Genomic DNA, 22,026 nt, shown 5'->3' with positions numbered 1-22,026 from the left:
TGCACCACCTACAACATGCACTGCACTTACCCACCCAGTACACCGCGACAGCATTTCACAAATCCCCAATGTCTACCACCTTGAAGGGCAAGAGTAGCAAGAGCACCACCACCTTCTAAGTTGAACACTATCTTAAGTTGAAATTATATCAGTTGTCTTTTGTCATTGCTGGGTTGACCAACACTACTGTGGGACTACACCATCTTTGCCCAACACCACTGTGGGACTACACTTCCCATCAATCTCTCCAACAAACTTTGTCAACACTTAGATCGAGACCAAGCATTCAGTTGCTCCTCCTTCCCTTACTCGCCTGGTCAATCAGTCCAAGGCCTACACACTTCTTCATCTCCAACTGGATAGAGATAGAATCAAGGGGAGTGCACTGGACCCTCTGGCTAACTCCACCACACAACAAAATATGCTGATCTTTTACCTCAACAGCACTTTCCTGCACTAAGCTCATTCACCTTGATTCCCTTAAACTCGAAAATAAAATCATGAATCTCTTTCCTGAACATAATGAATAACTCAGCCATCTCGCGGAGAGAAAGAGAATTCCACAGACTCATCAAATCTGGGTGAAGCAATATCTCCACATCTCTGATCTGAACAGACACCTTGTAGCGGCGCCTGCTAGCGCAGGCAGATATCGAACCCGGCGTTCGGAAGCCGCGGTCACGCGACTCGGGAGGGGCTGCTATTGTAACGCTTTTCCCCTTGCGCGCGTTAGTTCAGCGCTGACCAAAGATCTTATAGCAGCTATAGGATCTTTGGCGCTGACCACCGATGTGGGCAGATGCCTGATAAACCTGTATGCTGCAACTTGAGCTTTCGAATAAAGTTTTGTTGAAACTCCAGTAGTCGTTTCTCAGACCGCTAAAACCTCTTATTTTGAGATGGTGACCCTACTTCTAGATATCCCAGCCAGAGGAAGCATCTACCCTGTCAGATCCACCTAAATGGAAGGAGATCCATTTATTCCTACTCTCTGCTTTCTGCCTATTTACCATTTATATATCTGTGCCAGTAAGTTATTCCCCATGCAATCATCTACTCTTGCTTTATTTATTGTGTGACAGCTTATCAAAGTCCTTCTGAAAGTCCAAATACGCCACACCCACTATCCTACTACTTATAAAAAAAATTAATCCATTAGATTTGGTAAACATGGTTTTCCTCTCATGAATCAAATCATCCATGAATCAAAAGCTATTTTGAACCAGGCATTGAACTCTTATGAACACTATGCTAATTTGCACGTGACATGGGTAATATTTAATTTGAAAATTCCGTTGTTTATATTTAGACCCTAGCTGCCCTATTCCTTTTGCAAACCTGCCTTCTGTCCTGTCTTGGCCCTTGGTTCCCACATTGAACTTTGACAATTAGACTATTCTCCTCTCCTCTGATGCCAAGCTTCACTCAGCTCGTAGGAGTGTTGGGCAGGAGCAGAGAACAGTATCCATCCCCACTAACTCCCTTTGCATTCCCTTATCTCATTCACACAAGCTGCCAGACATGTGTACCTGTTGGACAAGACTCCTGCAACACTCCCTTCTTAATCCCCATACCTGCCTCACCCTACCGTCCCTCGACTAACAAATTCTAAAGGGCGTGGTTGCTTCCTGGAACAACGTGTTCGGGTAGCATTACCTCACTCTGACTCATCACAATATCCAACTGTCGGACTCTAGCTCATTAAAGATGTGGTCTCCATAGCTCCTACATACTACAGCTTCAATACGTCACCTGCATAGCCATGTCTGTGTCACAATATATTTGAACTATTTATTTAATTCTGCTGCCATTGCTTTTACCACATTGAAGTACCTGAATCGTCAAAGACTGGACTCTGTGCGCATGGCACAGTTTTAAAATTCCAAGGAAGAATTGAACATTTTTACCCTGGATCCATGTGGTCAGAATGCACAGATTTTCAACTGATCCCTTTCCTCATTGGTGCTCAATGTGGGATATTCAGAATCCAGGACCAGAAACTCTCCACAGTTGGTACCTAATTTGCTGAATGTTTCCAAAGTGTTCTGTTTTTATTTCAGGTTTCCAGCATCTGCAGTTTGTTTCATTTTCAGGAACAGGCAACAAACTAAGACTGGAGCCAGGGTCTTTGGCGAAATGATCAGAAGGGGGAGATGAGAACTTCTTGTGGGAAGAGAAAATGCAGGAAAACCCCTACAGGTGATGCAGCACCTGTGCAGAGAGAGGGTGTGGAAAGTGTTGGTTCAGTTTCTGTTCAGATACCCCTTGTCGGGTGAGTCGAGTCAATAAAAGGGGCGGCACAGTGTTTCAGACATCAGAGTTCCAAAGACAGGCTCAATCGTGACCTTAGATGTTTTCTGTGTGGAGTTTGCACATTCGCCCTGTGACCACGTGAGTTTGCTGGTTCATTGACCCCTGTAAATTGTCCTTGTGTTCAGGGAGTGGAAGCGAAAGTGAAATACAATTGAACCAATGTGAATGGCTGATGAATCGTCGGCATGGATGAAGTGGGCCGAAGGGGTTGTTTCCATAAGTAACGTTAGCAAGACAAAAAGTGTGTTGGCTTAATTCGAGCATCTTGTAGCATCTCTGGTGGACATGGGTAGGCGACGTTTCGGGTCGGGACCCTTCTTCTAGAAATGCATTTAAGTTAGGTATGTGTGGAAAGGAACTGCAGATGTTGGTTTAAATCGAGATAGACGCAAAAAGCTGGAGTAACTCAACGGGCCAGCAAGCATCTCTGGAGAAAAGGAATAAGTGACGTTTCAGGTCGAGAAGGGTGTTCGAGACATATAGAAGGTACATAGAACATATGAATGAAATATATGCAAAAAGCGACGATGCTGAAGGCACAGAGGGGGTGCAGCGAGAGATTGTGTTGCTGAACTGTAGTTGCGGGGATAGCAGTGGGAGAGGGGTGGAAGGGTGCGGGAGGTGAGGGCTGCTGTGCGAGGCAGCGCCCAGCAGGGTGAGTGAGGATCCGCGGCTGTGGGAGGTGACGCCCGCTCTCTCCCCGCAGGTGGAAGGTGCGCTGCCGGCGCAGGCGGGGACACAGGCTGGGAGCACGTACTCGCCGACCCATCTCAGGCGCGCTTGTGAAGCGACTTCCCACCTCAGCCCCGAATGAGTGAGTGTCCCCGCGGATCCGGAGCCAGTGCCCCATGGCCGGGGAAGGGCTGCGCACAAAGGGAGCGGCGGCGGCGGCGGACGAGCCCGGTGGAACGGTGCCGGTGATGGGCGAGCGGAGGGCGGCCGAGGGCAGCCGCTGCCTGGAGGTGGCCCTGAGCGGGGGAGCGCCGTGGGGATTCACCCTGCGCGGAGGCCAGGAGCACCGGGAGCCTCTGCTCATCACCAAGGTAAAGCAGCGGCAGCTCCGGCCGCCTCTCTCCCCCTCACCCCCGGGGAGCGGAGTTCTGGTCTCTCCGGGGACAGTGAGGGTCGCTCCTTAATTCATTTAACCAGATCCAGGCGTCGCTGGCAAGGCCAGGATCCCCCAACCTGGCTGCCCTTGAGAAGTGGCAGGGAGCTAGCTGCTCGCTTGAATTGCTATTCTCTAGAGTTCAGGGAACTTATTGCAACATGGAGAGGTTGAGCAGGTTGGGACTCTATTCTCTGGAGCACAGGCAGGAGCATGAGGGATGATCTTATAGAGGTGTATAAAATCAAGAAGGAATAGATCCGGTGGACGCACAGAGTTTCAGAGGACATAGGTTTAAGGTGAAGGGTGAAAGATTTTATAGGAATCTGAGGGGTAACTTTTTCACACAAAGGGTGGTGGGTCTATGGAACGAGCTGCCTGAGGACGTAGTTGAGGCAGGGACTGTCGCAACGTTTAAGAAACAATTTGACAAATCCATGGATATGACAAGTTTGGAGGGATATGGGCCAAACCCATGCAGGTGGAACTAGTGTAGATTGGACATGTTGTTCGGTGTGGGTAAGTTGTGCCGAAGGGCCTGTTTCCACACTGTATGACTCTATTCAACAATCTCACAGGGTTGAGCAGGGGACGGACGATGTTTCCCCTGGCTGGGTTGTCTAGAACCAGGGGCTCCCAGTCTCGGAGTCAGAGGTGGTCCATTGAGGTCATGTTTGGAATTCCCTGCCTGGATTGAGTTAATTGATTCCTGGATGTTTTAGGTATCAGTGGGCAGCGGGTAGGGCAGCTCCAAAGACTCTGGTGCTGTCTGTGTGGAGTTTGCATGTAGCCTCTGTGATCATAATGTTATTCCCTTTATCACAAATTTGTACATTGGATGGCTCGATTGTAATCACGTACTGTCTTTCGGCTGACTAGTTAGCACGCAACAAAGGTTTTTCACTGTACCTCGGTACACGTGACAATAAACTAAACTCAAACCATCTGGTTTCCTAGCCATTGTAAATTACACGGTATAGGTAATGGTAGGAGAGTCAGGGTGGAGTGGATGGACAACTGAGAGGGAAATAGGCAGGCAAGTATTATATGGGTGGGATTGGGTTGAGAGCTGACATAGACTCAATAGGCCAAATATCTGCCTCCTGTGCCAACAGCATTGGGTGATGTTACCAGGTGTTGTAGGTGGATGGACTTTTAATGTTCTGGATATGTGGTCCAAACCAGCTTTGGACAACACTATGTTGGAAGCCATCTTGTCTATTTTTAGACCTCTGATATAAGGGTGAACGAAGTCAGTGGTCAGGGATCCAGTGACAAGGTTTACAGCCTGTAGGATGCAGGGTGTGGATTAAATCTTGTGTCTCTGAGGGGAGGATGCTGCCAAATTATTCTGCTGCTGGAAATTTCATGCTGAAATTGGAGGAAACTGGTAATATTTAGGGGCAAACAGTAAACACCCTGATGTGATATTTATAGTGGAACTATCTTGAGTATTGCTTGTTTAAATTGATGATGATAACGAGTGAAAAAAAAAACCCATACTGATCATATAATGTTTACCCACAAGTTGCTACAAGTAGTAATGTAGTTTTGTGTGAATTGTGAAATAATACTTGCATCACTGGCTACGTGACATCGGTGAGTTCACAAGGCCTTTTTCCGTCTACCTGTTCGACGTGATACCATCTCCGATCATTTGTATGTGATGAAACAATTGGTGACGACGTGTTGAAAAGACCACCAGTTCATGGTGACTGAACATATCAACAGGGTATACCTTCCTTTGCTTGCTACCGTTAGTGAATTATCTAGACCACCTTCTGCAGAATTTACTTTTTGCTAAAGTGGACCAACCTTGGAAAATATGTGCTGTGAGCGCATTCTTAACCTATGATTGAATTCCTGAAAATGACCGAGGTGGAGTCATTGTGACTATAGTACTGTGTCTTTTTCTGCATGGATATGACGTCCATTGCCTGTGATTCGTTCTAGTCTGAGACGAGTTGATGAGGTCATAGAAACTGCAAAGAGTTTGGATGGACTCTTTGTTGTACATAGATCTGGGTGTGTGTACAGATGACGGTGTGTAATGAAGGTGGTTTATATAGTGTCACGTGAAGGAGTGTACAAAGGATTCGTTGCTCGTTGTTTCAGTTTCAAATCTCAGCTCTGTCATTGATCAGTTTTAAAATGCATCACCTTGACCAAGTGGTGAAGTTGTAGTCTGTCTTTGCCCCTTCACTGAGTGTCATTAGCTGGAGCATTGTGTGGGCTTCAGCTGAAGGAATAATGGAGACTTGGAATTGTGTGCAGTGTCTGCATTGAGCTAAAATAATGGGATGGAATATTGACTTCATTTTGCAATTCATGTGCATCTTCAGTCCAGGGATAGATTAAATGAAGGCACAGTCCTTATGAAGGTTTTCTATTCGAAATGTCGACAATTCCTTTATCTCCCAGAGAAAAGGCCACCAGCATAATCAAGGTCGAGTCGCACCCCGGCCACTCCCTCCTCTCCCATCTACATCAAGCAAAACGTATAGAAGTGTGAAAATGCTTCAGATTCAGGGACAGTTTCTTTCCAGCTGTTGTCAGGCAACTGAACCATCCTACCACAATTCGTGAAGTTGTGAGCTACTATCGACCTCATTGGAGACCCACAGACTATCCTCAATCGAACTTTACTGGACATTATCTTGCACTAAATCTTATTCCCTTTATCATGTACCTGTACACTGTGGATGACTCAATTGTAATCATGTATTGTCTTTCCGCTGACTGGTTAGAACACAACTAAAGCTTTTCACTGTATCTCAGTACAGGTGACAATAAACTAAACTAAACGATGCTGCTTAATCCATTGAGTTCCTTCATCTGTTTGTTTTCTTGCAAAGGAAGTTGCTTGATAGTTGCCCTGTTTAACTATGCTCCCCCCACTATAAACTCATTCAGTGTATATATTTTGTAGATACGTACATTGGGACATCTTTGTAGAGGCAGGAACCTTTTCATGGTCTCTTTTCACATTGAGGATTAAAAGTAGGTTAAGCTGAATAGCCTTTGACTCACCACAAATGGTATGGGCAGCTGTACACAAGTAAAGCAATTCTGCAGCCTCTTAATACAAAATCCTGGTTTAATAATGTTTGTTGATAGTTAAATATTGGCTAAGGGATAACTCCTGTTCTTCAAATAATGCTCAGGGCCTGTAGGATTTTAAGTTGCAATTGAAAGCACAGACAGGCCTTTGGTTTACTGTAGACACAAGAAATTGCAGATGCTCGAATCTTGGAACAAAAAGACAAAGATCTGCAAGTACTCAGCAGGTCAGGCAGCATCTGATCAGTCGTAAAAGGGTCTTGACCTGAAACATAATCTATCCATTCCCTCCACAGATGCTAGTTGACCCACTGAGTTCCTCCAGCACTTTGTTTTTTGCTTTGGTTTAATAATTTAACCTGAAATCACCGCCCCTCCCCCCTCCACACTGCTTCACTTCCCATCGCAATGCATCCTGAAGTGGGTTGGAAATTCAGTTATTTCTATGTCAGAGTTTGCAAGGGAATGGCAGGCATAGGGTACATTTTGGCAATTTGTTTTACTGCGTTTATTTACATGAGGAATATGTTGCCAATACATTAACCTACCTCGACCGATTCTTTGGCTCCATATACACTTTCCCCTGAATCCCTGCCAACGTACCAACTGACTTTGAAACACCCGTAACTTCTCTAACCACCATCATAAGTGCGGCCCATTTCCCTTGGAGCTGAGATCGATCAAAATAGTAAGATTAAACGAGAACTTACCAGTTCGAAGTTTGATCGTTATTTTATGAGGAGTACGTTGAGGGAATACGTGAAGAACCCCGCCAGGACGCATGCGTGTCATTCTTCAAAGCAGCGGTGTGAAATCACAGATACCAGTAATGACTTAAACATAGTAAGATTAGAGAAGAAATACCAGTTGAGTATATGATCATGGGTGGGAGCGGAGGGCACGTATTCCCTCAACGCACTCCTCATAAAATAACGATCAAACTTCCAACTGGTAAGTTCTCGTTTAATCTTACTATTTTACTTCGGAGTCACGTGAGTGACTACGTGAAGATTTCAAAGCTCTGTGATTTCATGCCGTGGAAACGAGTCCATGCATCACATCTGCCTTAATGACTGTAGGAGGAATTGTGTCAACATATTTTAGACAAATCCATGAATTGATTAACACAAATTATATCCCCTATTTATGGGGTAATTAAATTACAGAACTTAAATTGTTTCTGCAAATGTTCCAGGTTTAATGACTGGTTTATGATAAAATAGTTGGAATATTTTTCCCCTAACCATCCTGCTGCCTTGAGGATTTGGTCCATTGGTACATCCAACTGCATAGCTGCCGATGTAGCTGCAGCCCTGGTGGAATGAGATTTTAAAATATTAGTATCCATCCCAGCCTGTATTAGAACCTGTTTCAACCATCTTGAGATGGTCTGGACCGTCACTCTTTTGTGTGGTTGCTTATGGCTGACTAAAAGTGCCTTCTCATTGCCTCTGATGATTTTCGTGTTCTCCATGTATAACGCCAAATGTCTTACTATACAGAGATGATCATCTGTTGGGTAAGACCTAAATTCTATATTGAGGCCTGCTGATCCCTGTCTGTTCTGCTTTACTAATTCATAAATATGAAACGTAATATTTTCAGATGAAGAAGTCATGTTGTCCAGTCTTAATTTATGTAATGACTGTACCCTTTGTGCCGTGACCAATGCCATTAGCATGACTGTTTTTAATGTCAGTCTATGTAGGGACAGAGCTGTTGCTGGAGACCAATTCCTGAGCATCTTCAGGACAATACTCACATCCCATATTTGGGAGTACCTGGTTCTTGGGGGATTGGTATTAAAAATTCCCCTCGTAAGTTTTGTTACCAGTGGGTGAGTCCCAGCAGAGTGACGCTCTGTTCCTTGCCATAGATAAGTTGATAGGGCACTTCTGGCGCAGTTGATGGCACTATAACTGAGCCGCTCATCATAATGGAGGCCTGCCAGGTATTCCAGAGCAGACGGGATGTTCATATCTCTGTAGGTGATGCTGTTTTTGTGACGATACATCTCCCACTTCCTGATATAGACCAGATACTGTTTTTTGGTGGACTGTCTGTGGCCCGCCAAAATCATGTTCACTGTTCGGTCCGTCAGTCCCAGCTGTAGTAGTGGTATTTTTAAACTCTACAAATTAATAAATTCAAATAGTTATGGCATGGGTGGCTATCCCTTGTTACGGGATGAACCAATAAGTCTGGTCTATTCGGGATGGTGATACATGGTTCTAATACCATGTTCAGTATCACTGGGAACCATGGTTGAGTAGGCCAATCGGGTACTACCAAAATACCAGACGCAGAGTCTTGCTGTATTTTCCTTAATACCCGACTGATGAGGCAGAAAGGAGGGAATGCATAAATAAACAATTCTCACCCCCCCCCCCCCCCCCAATGCAGCGAAAATGCATCTGTCGGCGCTGCCCCAGGGTCTGGTTCCCACGAAACATAGTTTGATAACTGGTGATTAAGCCTGGATGCGAATAGATCGATATCTGGTGTTCCATATTGTGCTGTAATATCAGCAAATACTTTTTATTCAACATCCATTCGGTGTTTTCATTAAATTTGCGTGACCTGGTGTCTGCCACTAAATTTAGTTTACCTGGTAGGTAAGTAGCTGATATCCAAATATCTCTCTGGATACACCACTGCCAAATTGTATTAGCCAGATTGTCACATGATGTCGATTTGTTTCCACCCATGTGGTTGATATATGCTACCACGGTGGTATTGTCAATCTGTAGTCTAACATGCTGGTGATATGACCCAGTACAATATGACTTTAGGCCATAGAATGCACCCAACATTTCCAGGTAGTTTATGCCCAGTGTTAGTAATAATGATGCCTCCTGAGCAGTCCATCTACCTCCACAGCTGGAGAGGGAATTGGTGGCACCCCAACCAAGTGCACTGGCATCAGTTTGTAGCACCATAGAAGGGTTGCTGATAATGATTGGATTGAAACAAAGCCAAATGTTATCTATCCACCATTTTAGTTCCATTATAGCTTTGATTGGTAGCTTCATTGGTCTGTCAAAATGACCAGCATTGATTTTGAGTGCTTGTATTTTTGCTCTCTGTAAATTTGGTAATGTAAAGGTCCAAATTGTGTGGCTGGAAAAGCAGCCACCATTTTGCCAATTACGTTTGCTACCAATCTGATGGACGGTTACTGATGTCAATGAGGTTATTGCAAGCCTCTATTAAGTCTATAGCCTTTCCCTTTGGCAAAGTCACCGACATGTGAACTGAGTCAATGGTGAACCCCAAATAGTCCATTGTAGTGGAAGGCGTTAATTTAGATTTAACTGGATGGATAATAAACCCCAGTTTTTCAAATAACTGTTTTGTGGCTGTTACAGTTTGTTTGGCCAATTCCAAAGTTTTGCCCACAATAAGTATGTCATCTAGATATGCCATGACCATGTGTTTTCGTTTCCGTAGAAACGCTAGGGCTGGTTTCAAAATTTTTGTGAACAGTCTGGGGGCTGATGTTAAGCCATTTGGCAGCGCTCTATACTGCCAAGGCTGTCCCATCCAGTTGAATTTTAAGTAACATCTGTGGTCACCTCGTATAGGCACTGAATAGTAAGCATTTTTTAATCGATGCTAGCCATGAAGTAACCTTTGGAAATCAATTGTTTAGCAGTAACAAAGGTTTCCATTTTAAAATGAATATATTGTACAAATGTATTCAATTTGGTCAGATCTATGATGATGCGACAACCACCATCTTTTTTGTTTTTGGTAAAGATATTGGACACGAATTCTAGCGGTTCGTGTTGGGATTTTTCAATTACCCCTTTTGCGTAAGGCCGCTCCAGTTCAGCATGCGCTTCTGATTTTTCTTTACCGGAAAATACGAACATTCGGTTCGGTATATGTTGAACTGGAGGGCTGTACTTGTGTATAATTCTATTGTATATCCCTGGATACTGCTTAAAATATAAGTATCGGTAGTTAACATACTCCATGCATCCAGAAAGGAGAGTAATCTCCCCTCAACCTCCATGCTCCCTGCAATTTGTAGGGAAACAGACCCACCTACCTCCATAGCTACCAGTGGCAGGTTTACTTCTTTTTGTAAATCCTTCGTTGATGTTGAGGCGTCGGTGTCTGGGTTTGTGGTTTGGTTGATGTTGGAGGTTTGCGTATCTTCCAAGAAGGCCGGTCTGGGCCATGGCCTAAGAAAGACTCATGTTTGGTGTACCGGACCTTCGAGCTTTCACCAGTCGGTCTTGTTCTACTGGTGGGTGCGTAAGGGTGCTGTCTATGGCCGTGTGTTGCAAAGCAGTGCCCGTGCATCCTGTTGGTCCTGCGACATGTCCTTCTCATCCACTGTGCGGGTGAAAGCTGTTATCCCCGCTGTTTAGGAGTTTCCATATACAATTATTCACTACAGGAACATTCAGGGATATACAGTTAGCCGATGTCAGGTGTCCTCCAGGTTTTGGCCAGTCTGGTCTGGCTGTATGAAGTTGGACACCATGTCCAGTAGATTTTCACGTTCCTGCACCCCCTGGACACTTGATTTCTGTTCTGCAAACCCCTCTTCAGGATCAGCCCAGAACTGACCCCCAGTACTCCCCTCTAATGAGGGAGAAGCACTGTGCAGCCCTACAAGAGGTGCTGCTGTGGGTTTTACATAGAGCCCACAGTGACTCGACTCCATCTCCCGGAGCCTGTCACGTTGGAGCAAATGCTCCACACACCGCTCCATCCGGCTCCAGCGCTCTCGGTCGCTGGCCGCCCGCGGCTGCTCAAAGTCGGACTCATCTGAGTCCACGACTTTGATGGTTTTTTGTTTTGCCTTACCGCCCGGCTGCGGAGTGGATCTGGCCGGTGCGGAGGCGACATCGGGCACAGCTGATCCCATTATAGGTGATTCAAGTGCCGCTGGCCGCTGCTAGCCCACCAGCTTTGTCGCAGCCCGTTGGTTTCTCCACCTGTAATCAGCATGGGAAAACACAAAAAGACCGCAGAGTACTCTTACCTGCAGGTCCTGGTTTAAATTGTCGCTACGGGGGAACGTCGTTCCACCCCGCCTCCTGCCGTTTTCGACTTGTCAAAGTCGATGGCCCCATCTGAATAGTCTCCCGCCCGGCCGTGGTGTTCTGGCCGGCGCGGGACCAAAAGTCGGCACAGCTGATCCCACTTGCGGGGCTTGTGCCTTCAGCTGCTGCTGGCTCCCGCAACTTCGCGGTCCTCCTGACACGCATGCGTCCTGCCGGGATTCTTCACGTAGTCACTCACGTGACTCCGAAGTAAAATCTAGTTAAACTCTTGGACATACTTGAGAGGCTGAAGGGCCTGTTGCTGTTTATAATGATTTCAGACATTTTTGGGACCACTAATTTCTTAAAACTGTAACATTTAAAAAAGACACATTGTATGAACTTACCAAAAGTTTATAGAAATACAATGTTCAATTTAAGATTTTCTTTGATTTGTACAAGTTACGTTGCAATTTTTTTCAAAAGTTGATTTTTCTGACCATTTTATCTCAATATTTTAACTTTCATGTGCGCTTTTTTTTTACAATAGACAATAGGTGCAGGAGTAGGCCATTCGGCCCTAAATTACAAACGTAATTTATTTAAAAAGAAAATTAAAACATGTCTGCTCAGTTCAATTCCCCCGGTGCTCATTGGTTGTGGACATCCTCAGACATATTGTGGGACCTGGTGGTCTCTCCACAGACATCTGAGCACTCGGGGCAGGCAGATTGGATGGAACCCTTGACAGCCAGTTGCCTGGATCTGTGGACAGTCACTACAAGGATGTCCATTGGCCTGTCCAACCAACATCTTCAGTGGGTGCCCAAAGATCAAGAGCTTGAGACTGAAGTGCAAAACGTCTGAAGCAACTCCATCAAGGAGGGGTTGCAAGCTCTAACGTACTTCTCTAGATCACAGAAATTGTCGGTGTCCTGGTAATGTGCAAACCTGCTTCCAATTTTATTGCATGTACAGGTCCATGTATTATTGTCCACTCAGGTTGTTGAAATAAAATGTGAGGAGTTTGTAAGGGGCACTCTGTGCCACCTGATGTCAAAGTGAAAATTGCTGTGGTATGCAGAAGTGCCAAGTAGTGTAGAGTGTACCAGTACTTGGTGGAACTCTGGACGGGGAACCCAATGGACCATTCAAGTTGGAATAAGACTTATTCTTTGGCGGTGCTGGGTCGAATGGCCTACTCCTGCACCTATTATCTGTTTTTGAGTCCAGAGTCCAATGAGCAGGTCCACCAAGTGGCATCAAGATCTGTTGGGGTCACTCCACATCCTTGGGTTTCCCTTAGTGATGGGCGTTCAGCGCCTAGAACCATGGGCTGGGACGTCTCCCAGGACCTCCTGCTCTGTCGACCAGGATGTTTATCTTGTGTGGATTCAATGGAGGGTGATGTCTGCTGAAGTAAGAGCATTTTGAGAAAATTGCCTGAGAAGGTGCTCGTTGAAGCATGAAGGGAAAGTCGCCTGTTCTTTTGGTTCTTGAGGGATTTGGGAAGGTTGGGTTGGGGGACAGGAGTGGTTCTAAATGGTCGAAAAGTGTAACGTGTATATGTTCAATTTAATGAGCATGCTTTGCTTCAAACAGGAATTAATGATGGTTGTCCTGGTAGAGTTTATCATCCTCAATTATAAACAGTGAGATGCACAAGTATAGTCACATAGAGGGCACATCACTGTAAATGGGTCCTTTATTCCACCTGCTCCATCTTGCTGGTCAACTCATCAGTGGAACCATCTATTCCTTGCAGCAATACCTGGCTTCTTCTCAGTTGCATCTCTGCTCTTCTCAGTTACATAAAAAACGGGTGGAGGAATGGGCCATTCAGTGCCTCATGTCTGCTCCATTAATCAATAAGATCAGTACTGACCCTTTACCCGAGCATTACATTCCTGCACTAACTTGGTCCCCTTAATATCAAAAACCTTATTGAACTTCATCGCGAATGTACTCGGTCACAAAGCCTTGACAGACCTTCCTGGCTGAGAATGGCAAAGATTTGGCACTCGGGAAACTGCTTCTCATCTCAGACCTGACTAGCCAACACCTTGTTTTCAGATGGTGCCCCTCGCACAGTTCTAGACTTCAGAGGCAGGACATCAACACCATCTCTGCATCTACCAATGATGTCAATCTTCAGGGTCTGTGACCTGAATGGATGAGCTCTGGTGCTGTCTGTGTGGAGTTTATGTTTTACCAGTGATGTGTGGGTGGGTTTCCCCATGGTGCTCCACATCCTTCCCTAAAGACTTGCGAATTGATAAGTTAAGTGGCTGCTCAAAATTGACCTCAATTGTCAAGTGCGTAGGTGAGCAATAAAATCTGGGGGGAGTTGATGGGAATGAGAGGAAATTGAAATGGAATTGGTGCAGATGGATGTTTGATAGTTGATGTGAACGCTGGGCCAAAGGCCTTTGTTTCTGTGCTGACTTACTCCTTAACTTTACTTACCAGTTTCTCACTATTTAAGAAAACAATTGTTCTATTTTTCCTACACTCGTGTTCTCTACAAAACCAATCATCTGATCAATCACGCATGCACAGGGGTGTACACACACTGCTCAACTGGTTTAGCAACTAGGGATTTTGACCTTGTTGAAGCCGACCCTCACATATATCTGCAGTTTTCGTGGCCTCCTCATAATCGAATTTCCCAACTAGCTTGGGGATGAAAAGACAGAATATATTACCCAGTATGAAGAAGGGTCTCGACCCGAAATGTCACTTATTTATTTTCTCCAGAGATGCTGCTGGACTCGCTGAGTTACTTCAGTTTTTTGTGTCTGTTATTGATTAGCCAAGAGGTTTTACTAACCATGTGCCTTAAATGTTGTTAGGTTACAGTTGTTTGGCAATGTAATGCCATTGCCCGCGATCCAATTGAAGTTACTGACCAGCCACAGAAAATACCACTCTGCTCTCCATGTTATCAGTGTACCAGCAGCTGACAAAATCAAGTCAAGTCAAGTTTATTCGTCACATACACATACGAGATGTGCAGTGAAATGAAAAGTGGCAATGCTCGTGGACTTTGTGCAAAAAGACAAACAAACAACCAAACAAACTATAAACACAATCATAAACACACACATATTCTTTTACATATTAAATATTGGAAGGAAAAACGTTCAGTAAAGTTAGTCCCTGGTGAGATGGGAGTTTACAGTCCGAATGGCCTCTGGGAAGAAACTCCTTCTCAACCTCTCCGTTCTCACAGCATGGCAACGGAGGCGTTTGCCTGACCGTAGCAGCTGGAACAGTCCGTTGCATGGGTGGAAGGGGTCTCCCATGATTTTATTTGCTCTGGAGTTGCACCTCCTGATGTATAGCTCCTGCAGGGGGGCGAGTGAAGTTCCCATAGTGCGTTCGGCCGAACGCACTACTCTCTGCAGAGCCTTCTTGTCCTGGGCAGAGCAATTCCCAAACCAGATGGTAATATTTCCAGACAAGATGCTTTCCACCGCCGCTGAGTAGAAGCACTCGAGGATCTTCGGAGACACTCTGAATTTCCTCAATTGCCTGAGGTGGTAAAGGCGCTGCCTTGCCTTACTCACGAGTGCTGCGGCGTGTGATGTCCATGTCACATCCTCAGAGATGTGGACTCTCAGATATTTAAAACAGCTTACCCTATCCACAGTATCCCCACTTATCCTCAATGGTGTGTACGTCCTCGGATGATGTGCCCTCCTAAAGTCCACGATCAGCTCCTTCGTTTTTTTGATGTTCAAGAGGAGGCTGTTGTCCTGGCACCAGAGTGCTAGATCAGCCACCTCCTCCCGGTAGGCCTTCTCATCGTTGTCTGAGATCAGGCCCACCACCACAGCGTCATCAGCAAACTTAATTATTGAGTTGGAGTTGAACCTAGCCACATAGTCATGTGTGTACAGGGAGTACAATAGGGGGCTGAGGACGCAACCCTGGGGCGATCCTGTGTTCAGGGTGAGGGACTTTGATGTATTCCCTCCCATCTTGACTACCTAGGGCCTGGCAGTGAGAAAGTCCAGGGCCCAGGCACCCAGGGGGGTGTTGAGCCCAATTCCAGTAGCTTCCCGGCCAGTCTGGTGGGGACTATCGTGTTGAAGGCTGAACTGAAGTCTATGAACAGCATCCTCACGTAGCCCCCCTTCTGGCTGTCAAGATGAGAGAGAGCGGTGTGCAAAACCTGGGAGACCGCATCGTCCGTGGATCTGTTCGGACGGTATGCGAACTGCAACGGGTCCATGTTGCGAGGGAGGAAGGGAGAAATCTCTGCTGGCACAGTACAGTCTGAGTCTGGAAACTTATGGGGATCATGCACGATACTCAGGCGATGAGGTATATCACACACATTTCCTGACGTCAGAGCTTTCTGCATGCTTTTGTTGAAGCAGTTTGGATCAGTAAGCTTCCCCCTTGCTTGTACTCTTGCCTTTCAAACATGAACAAACCATTCACAGAAAGGGAAGAATATTAGGGTCCTTTTGTCAAATGCACGTATACTGTAAGAAGCCTTGCACATTCATGTGGATTAAGTCCCCCTGAGCTTATGGCCATTGTTGGCGCTGAATAGCACTAGTACACCCCCACTGGAGCCGTCCCCATCCCCACAATGACGGACCCGTCCTCACTGGTGCCGTCCCCATCCCCACAGTGACAGACCCGTTCCCCCTGAATGCCATGCAGCAGTAACAGACCCGTCCCCACACAGGCTGTGTTAGAAATAGGGTCCCTGAGTCCTCCTTGACAGTATACAGACTGGTGGACCTTCCTGTACCATATCAGTAACCAGTTTCGTAATTGTTTGTTTTTACAAGGAAAATATGGCCGGCTCCCCTTTAGTGCTGATTTTGGACAGAGCCGGGGATTGGTTCCCTGAGATAAGAAATGGAAACCAACCCTCTGGTATTATTGACACATCAATTATTACATTCACAAGCATAAATGGTTACTTCCTGTCATGAATTACTGACATGAGGTCTCACTGACCTCACAATTACTCTTGTCCTTTTCTCTACGTACACATTGAATATTTCTCATTATGTTATGTGGGCCAGTTACAGTGCAGTCAGTGCTATTTCTAAGTGGAGTGTACAGTATCATCTCTCTGTGTGCCATCTGTGCCAGTTAACCATTCTCTGAACCATCTTCAGCTAAGGGGTGGAATAGTGAATGTTTGCCGAATTTTCTTTAGTCGGCCTGCCTGTCCCAATCTTTCCAAATGTGCGTATAACTTTAGCCTGGTCTGAGGCATTAGCTACCCCCTCCATTGGAAAGCTATTTCCACCTCTGTGTCCTCCCTCGAAGCTAAAAACCCTTGTCCGAGTCTCCATCCGACGCAGAGCTGGGACTGGAAGCAATGCCGTTTTTCCGTTATGTTTTCTTCTTCTTCTGATGAGTAGCACAGGTGCCTTGAATGCAGGAGGGTGGTTTGGGTGTGAGGGCCCTTGTGTAACATGGACAACAGCGAGTCCAATCGCAGCCTGTTTCTGTGTGGTCTCTCTCTCTCTGACTTGCATTTACATAGTTACTCTAATGAGACTCTTCCGCATTATGGACCCTGGTGCATTGTGAGAAATGCAGTTTGTTCACAAGTCAGTCCCCAAATGTCAGTGAACCCACGAGGGTATCTGAAGAGGGGTTGCTTGGGAAGAAAGTATTGGCCAGGACAGAAATGTAGGGAGAACAGCTCTGCTGTCCTTTGTATGCTCAGAAAGGCAGGGACCGTTCCCATTTCATTCAAAATACAGCAGTCCCTAAAACACTGCAGGTCTAGAGTGACCGTTAGGATTGAGGGTTCCGCAGGGCAGTGAAATCGAGAAACGGGTTCACTCGGAGTGAGACGAGTTTGGTGAATGGTAACATTGCAAAATAATATCCACAAAGTGGCAGGAACGGGGTAGAGGAAAATGAGTGGGAGTGAATGAGGTAAAATCAACAATGCAGGAAATGCTCAGCATGTCCAGCAGCATGTGTGGAGAAAGGAATAGAGCTATTGTTCTGGTGGCAGGTCCACACAATGAAATGATACTCTGTTTTTTTGGTACGCGGCATTTCTCTTTGTTGTCTCCAACAACTGCAGTTATTTGCTTTTCAAGGAATGTGAGCTGTTATTTTTGGAGAGCTGAGGAAGTTATTTTGTAGGGGAAGGAGCATCATAGAGGTCTGGTTTGGGTGTGAAAGGTTTATCAGGAACATGAAACACAGATTGTTTATTTGTGAGTGACTTCGGTTCCTGTATATTCTCTTTTGGGCAATGAAGGATTCATGCAACTTTGAAAGTCATATAACACTAGCGATACAGTTTTCACACATTGGAAACATGCTGGAGAAAGAACGACCATACGAATAAGTTTGGTATCGTGTAGCAACTAGCTGTTGTAAAGAATGACTTATTAACCAGATAAATGATTTAGCAGACTCCCAAGTGTTCTTTTACGATGCTTATGCTGGCACCAACATGCTCCAGTGATACCTTAACTGGATTAAGAGCTGGAAGATGCGTCTCAACTTTGTTTTATCTTCTGTTTGCCTGCTTAATGTTTGTCAAGGGACAGCCGTATGAGAGTGAAATAAAAATAAAAATACCCGACACTTGTATCAGGGCTTCCCGTCCAGTTCCGTAGACCGTGTAGATTCTGTGAGCCTCTGGGCTTTTCCCACACTTCCACATTGCACGTAGACCTGGTGAAGACATTAAAAATAGCAGAGGTAGGGGATATGGGGAGAAGGCAGGAACGGGGTACTGATTGGGGATGATCAGCCATGATCACATTGAATGGGTCGAAGGGCCGAATGGCCTACTCCTGCACCTATTGTCTATTAAATCAAGATCCTTTCTTTCAACTCCATGTTTTCTGAAATATTTAATTCTCAACCTTGTTCACTTTAAAACTACGTTGCTGTAATGGTGATTAGATAGTATCCATATATTTGTATTTGTGCCATCTATTTGCCTAACTTATTATGACTGCATTTAGATTAAGAGCTCTTAGTTTTGTATTTTTAACAATTTTTCTCCTGCACTGATTGGAGATATTTTGTCATCTTTGTATACTCTGTCCCTTCCTGAGATTTCGTTACCACTATGCATTTTACCACCCTGCACTATAGTGTCATGCAGCACAGAAACAGACCCTTCGGCCCACCATTTGTGTGTGAGTGTGTGGTGTATGAGTGGTGTGTGAGTGGGGGCGCCGTCGAGTATGGCTGCCCAGCCTGCAGCTGTCCGTCCTTTCGCCCTTTTTTGTTTTTTAGTGCGTTAAAAAGTTTTGTTTTGTAGGTCTAATCTTTTTATGTGGGGGGGGGGGGGCATGGGAGGGGGGAACAGTTTTTTCTCAGCCCCTACCTGGTCGGAGATGCGGCTTTCCTCTGAGCCGCATCTTCGCCCCTTCCTCGCGGCCTACCAACGGGACTGGAGCGCCGTTTCCTGCCGGGACCGGCCAGAACTTCAGCTTTGGCGGTGGCGCAGCGCTGTAGTACCAGCGCGGAGCGGGCGATGCCTTTCCGAGGGTCGCCGTGTGGTAAGCTCTGGAGTGCTGTAACCGCCGACTCCTACATTGTGGAGCTGTCGTTGCAGTGCGTCCAGGCGCGGGCTTAGTTTAAACACCGCGGAGCCTGGGATCTCTCGCTGAGATCGCCAGTGTTGGAGCTCCGACCAGCGCGGCCTGTGGACTTCGGGAGCCGCGGTCTCTGGCAGCAAGCGGACGTTCCAGACACTCCAAGGCGCTGAAGAGTGTTCTCCCGACGCCGGAGCTCCATTATCCGGTGAGAGGGCCTGATACATCGGGCCGCTGTTGCGGCGACTGCGGAGGCCTCAAATTGGCCCCGAGCACGGGGTGAACAAGAGGATGAGGACTGGACTTTGCTGCCTTCCTTCACAGTGGGAACCATTGTGGGGGGATGTTTTTATGTTTGGTGTTAAATTCTTCTTTGGTGTTGTGTCTTATTTTTATTGGTGTGCTGCAAATGAGAAATTGAGAAAATGGCTGCCGGAAGTGAGAGTGAACGCTGACGCGACTAGCTGCCGGTGCTCTCTCTCCGAATTCTGTAATTTGTTTTAAACTTGTAATTAGTCTGTAAACTTGTTTTAACTGTAAGGTGTCCTTGAGTGTCCTGAAAGGCGCCCATAAATAAAATGTATTATTATTATTATGGCTGTGCTGACCATTTTTCCCATCTACGGCTAAACCCAATTGCCTGCATTAGGATTCCATGCTTCTTAAACATACTGTAGTGATCGGTATCTCATTCCAGTGCCTTCCAGATATTGTCCACTCACTGTACCTGGTGGGGGAGTTTGAATACTTGCCCCTCCAGATATCCTCTAAAACTCCTCCCTTTCACCTTGTCCATTTGACTTTCTCAATTTGCATTAGTTAGACCAACCCTTTCCCCACCCAGCCTCCAATTATTGAGTTTAAAGCTTTATCTCCCAGTATTCGCACCACCAGGACACGTCCCAGCTTTATTCACGTGAAACTCATTCTGGCCTCTTTGCCCAGTACTGTGCCAGTTCCACATCAATTGCAACCCGTTTCTCCCACACCAATCTTTGAGCCACACTTTCAGCTCTCTGACCGTACTGACTCCATGCCAATACGTACGTGGCGGAGATCCAGAGATTATTACCTCACTAAATGAAAAGCAGCTCTCTGTTCTTTGTCACCCTTTGCTCAGAGGTACACACCGCTTCTGAATCAGAATGCTGTAGGCCCAAGTTTCGCTCTTAAGACAAGTAAACCATTGACTTTTGACACTCCCAGCAGTGCAGACTGCTTGATGAATGGCAAGCCAGGACCCATCTTCTTGATTGGGTATAAAGGACCCAATGCAAATCTTTAGTAGCATTTCACAGAGTGTCAATAAACAAATTTCAATTTTGAGCCACATAATGGGACAGATAACGTTTTCAGTGGTGTTTTAATGTGGAATACTCTCCACTTGCACGGTGAATGAGGAACCACATTCAAGAAGCTGGCTGTCATCCACAGCAAGGCAGTTCACTTGATTGACCCTTTATCCACCACACTAAGCATTCATTCCCTCTGACAGCAGCAACAGTGGATGCAGTTGGTGTGTGCCATCTGCAAATTGTGGTGCAGTCACTCTGACGATAATATCTCCCAGACCTGATCGATACCATGAGGAAGGATAAGGGCAGCGAGCGCATATCATCTTCGCTATGTTGCGGGCTCCTCCCCAAGTTGCACAGAATCATAACTTGTAAGTATATTGCCAGCTCTATGTTATTGCTGGATCTAAATCCTGGAAGTTGATCCACAGAGCGCGGTGCCCAGCACCAGGACTGTAACAGTTCAAGAAGCTGCCTCAGCTCCTTTTTGCAACTGAGGATGGACATAAAGAGTTGCATTATAGTGAGGTCTCCCACCCAAACACAATTGATGAATAAAACAATTCAGATAGTCAAGAGGCTGCTACTGGATCTGCACATTTAACTGCACGTTTCTGGGTCTGGAGGAGAGCGTGGAGTTCCTTGGAGAAAAAAGTTTGAGGAATGGAATTGTTAACATTTGAGCTATTTGATTAAACCAGAAGTCTGTGAGTGAGTGGGAGTGGTGATGGATGCATGGCACTTATGTGGAGCACATACAGCAGATCTGCAGGTGATAGGAAATAGAACTGCCGCTCAACAAACCTTACACTTGAAGGCTACAGTCTGAGACAGTGCGGATGAAGGTTTCAGCATTCGCTGATATGAGGAAAGCGAGCAATTGGGCAATAGTATTGAGATGGAAAAGGTGTAACAAAGCTACTCGTTGTTTAAACGGCCTCGTAACCCAATCGCTGCTTCTCCTCCCTCAAGTTGTGACTGACTGCATCCAAGCCCTCAGTGTGTGCAAACATGCCAAGCACTGGGCTCTTCAGTGAGGTAATGGTGATGGCGATGTTTCTGACTTAGAATGTGGGAAGCTGAGCCGTGGGTTTGAAGGAGAGGTGGGCATTGTTCGGGGGCATCACTGGGTGAGCTCTTTCACCATCACCACATTCCAGGAATTCTTCATTCCTGTTTCAGGCGAGACATCCCACTACTTGGATCCGTGGTCTAGTCCTGAGCAATTTACTTCGGTCAAAAACTTGTCCCCATTCTTTATGGTTTAAATTTAGTTTTATTTTAGTTTGGAGATACAGGCCCTTCGGCCCACCGAGCCTGTGCTGACCAGCGATCTCTGCACACTTACACTCTCCTACACAATATAGGGACAATTTACAATTATACCAAGCCAATTAACCTACAAACCTGTACGTCTTTGGAGTGTGGGAGGAAACTGGAGCAGCCGGAGAAAACCCACGCAGGTCACAGGGAGAAGGTACAAACTCCATACAGACATGGGCACATAGTCAGGATTGAACCCTGTTCTCTGGAGCTGTAAAGCAGCAATTCTACCCGCTGTGCCACCGTGCCGCCCTTGATCTGCCTCTGAAATAGACACATCCACTTTCTGTGTGAATTAAATCGGAGCCTGCACTCACTTTGCAGTTGTAAGTCAACAGTTTTGTTAAGTATCGGTGCAAGCACTGGTTAACTGTCTGTGA

The 22,026-nt window shown here is 46.0% G+C and overlaps 1 protein-coding gene across 2 annotated transcripts in view; it reads left to right on the top strand.

Moving 5' to 3' along the window:
• Positions 1-3,005: 3,005 nt before the first annotated feature.
• The window catches only part of shroom2 (shroom family member 2), a 150,317-nt gene continuing 131,296 nt past the window's right edge, over positions 3,006-22,026 (top strand). The window contains exon 1 of one of the 2 annotated variants that reach the window (XM_033032784.1): positions 3,006-3,356. In XM_033032784.1, coding sequence (XP_032888675.1) covers positions 3,162-3,356 — 195 coding nt within the window. In that variant the 5' untranslated portion in view covers positions 3,006-3,161. The remainder of the gene's footprint in view (positions 3,357-22,026) is intronic. The other variant, XM_033032789.1, reaches the window with a different exon arrangement.

Source organism: Amblyraja radiata, chromosome 14, assembly GCF_010909765.2.
Source record: "Amblyraja radiata isolate CabotCenter1 chromosome 14, sAmbRad1.1.pri, whole genome shotgun sequence".
Classification (NCBI taxonomy): domain Eukaryota; kingdom Metazoa; phylum Chordata; class Chondrichthyes; order Rajiformes; family Rajidae; genus Amblyraja; species Amblyraja radiata.
Note: the sequence above shows the minus strand (reverse complement) of the source record. Positions and strands in the feature narration are given on the sequence as shown.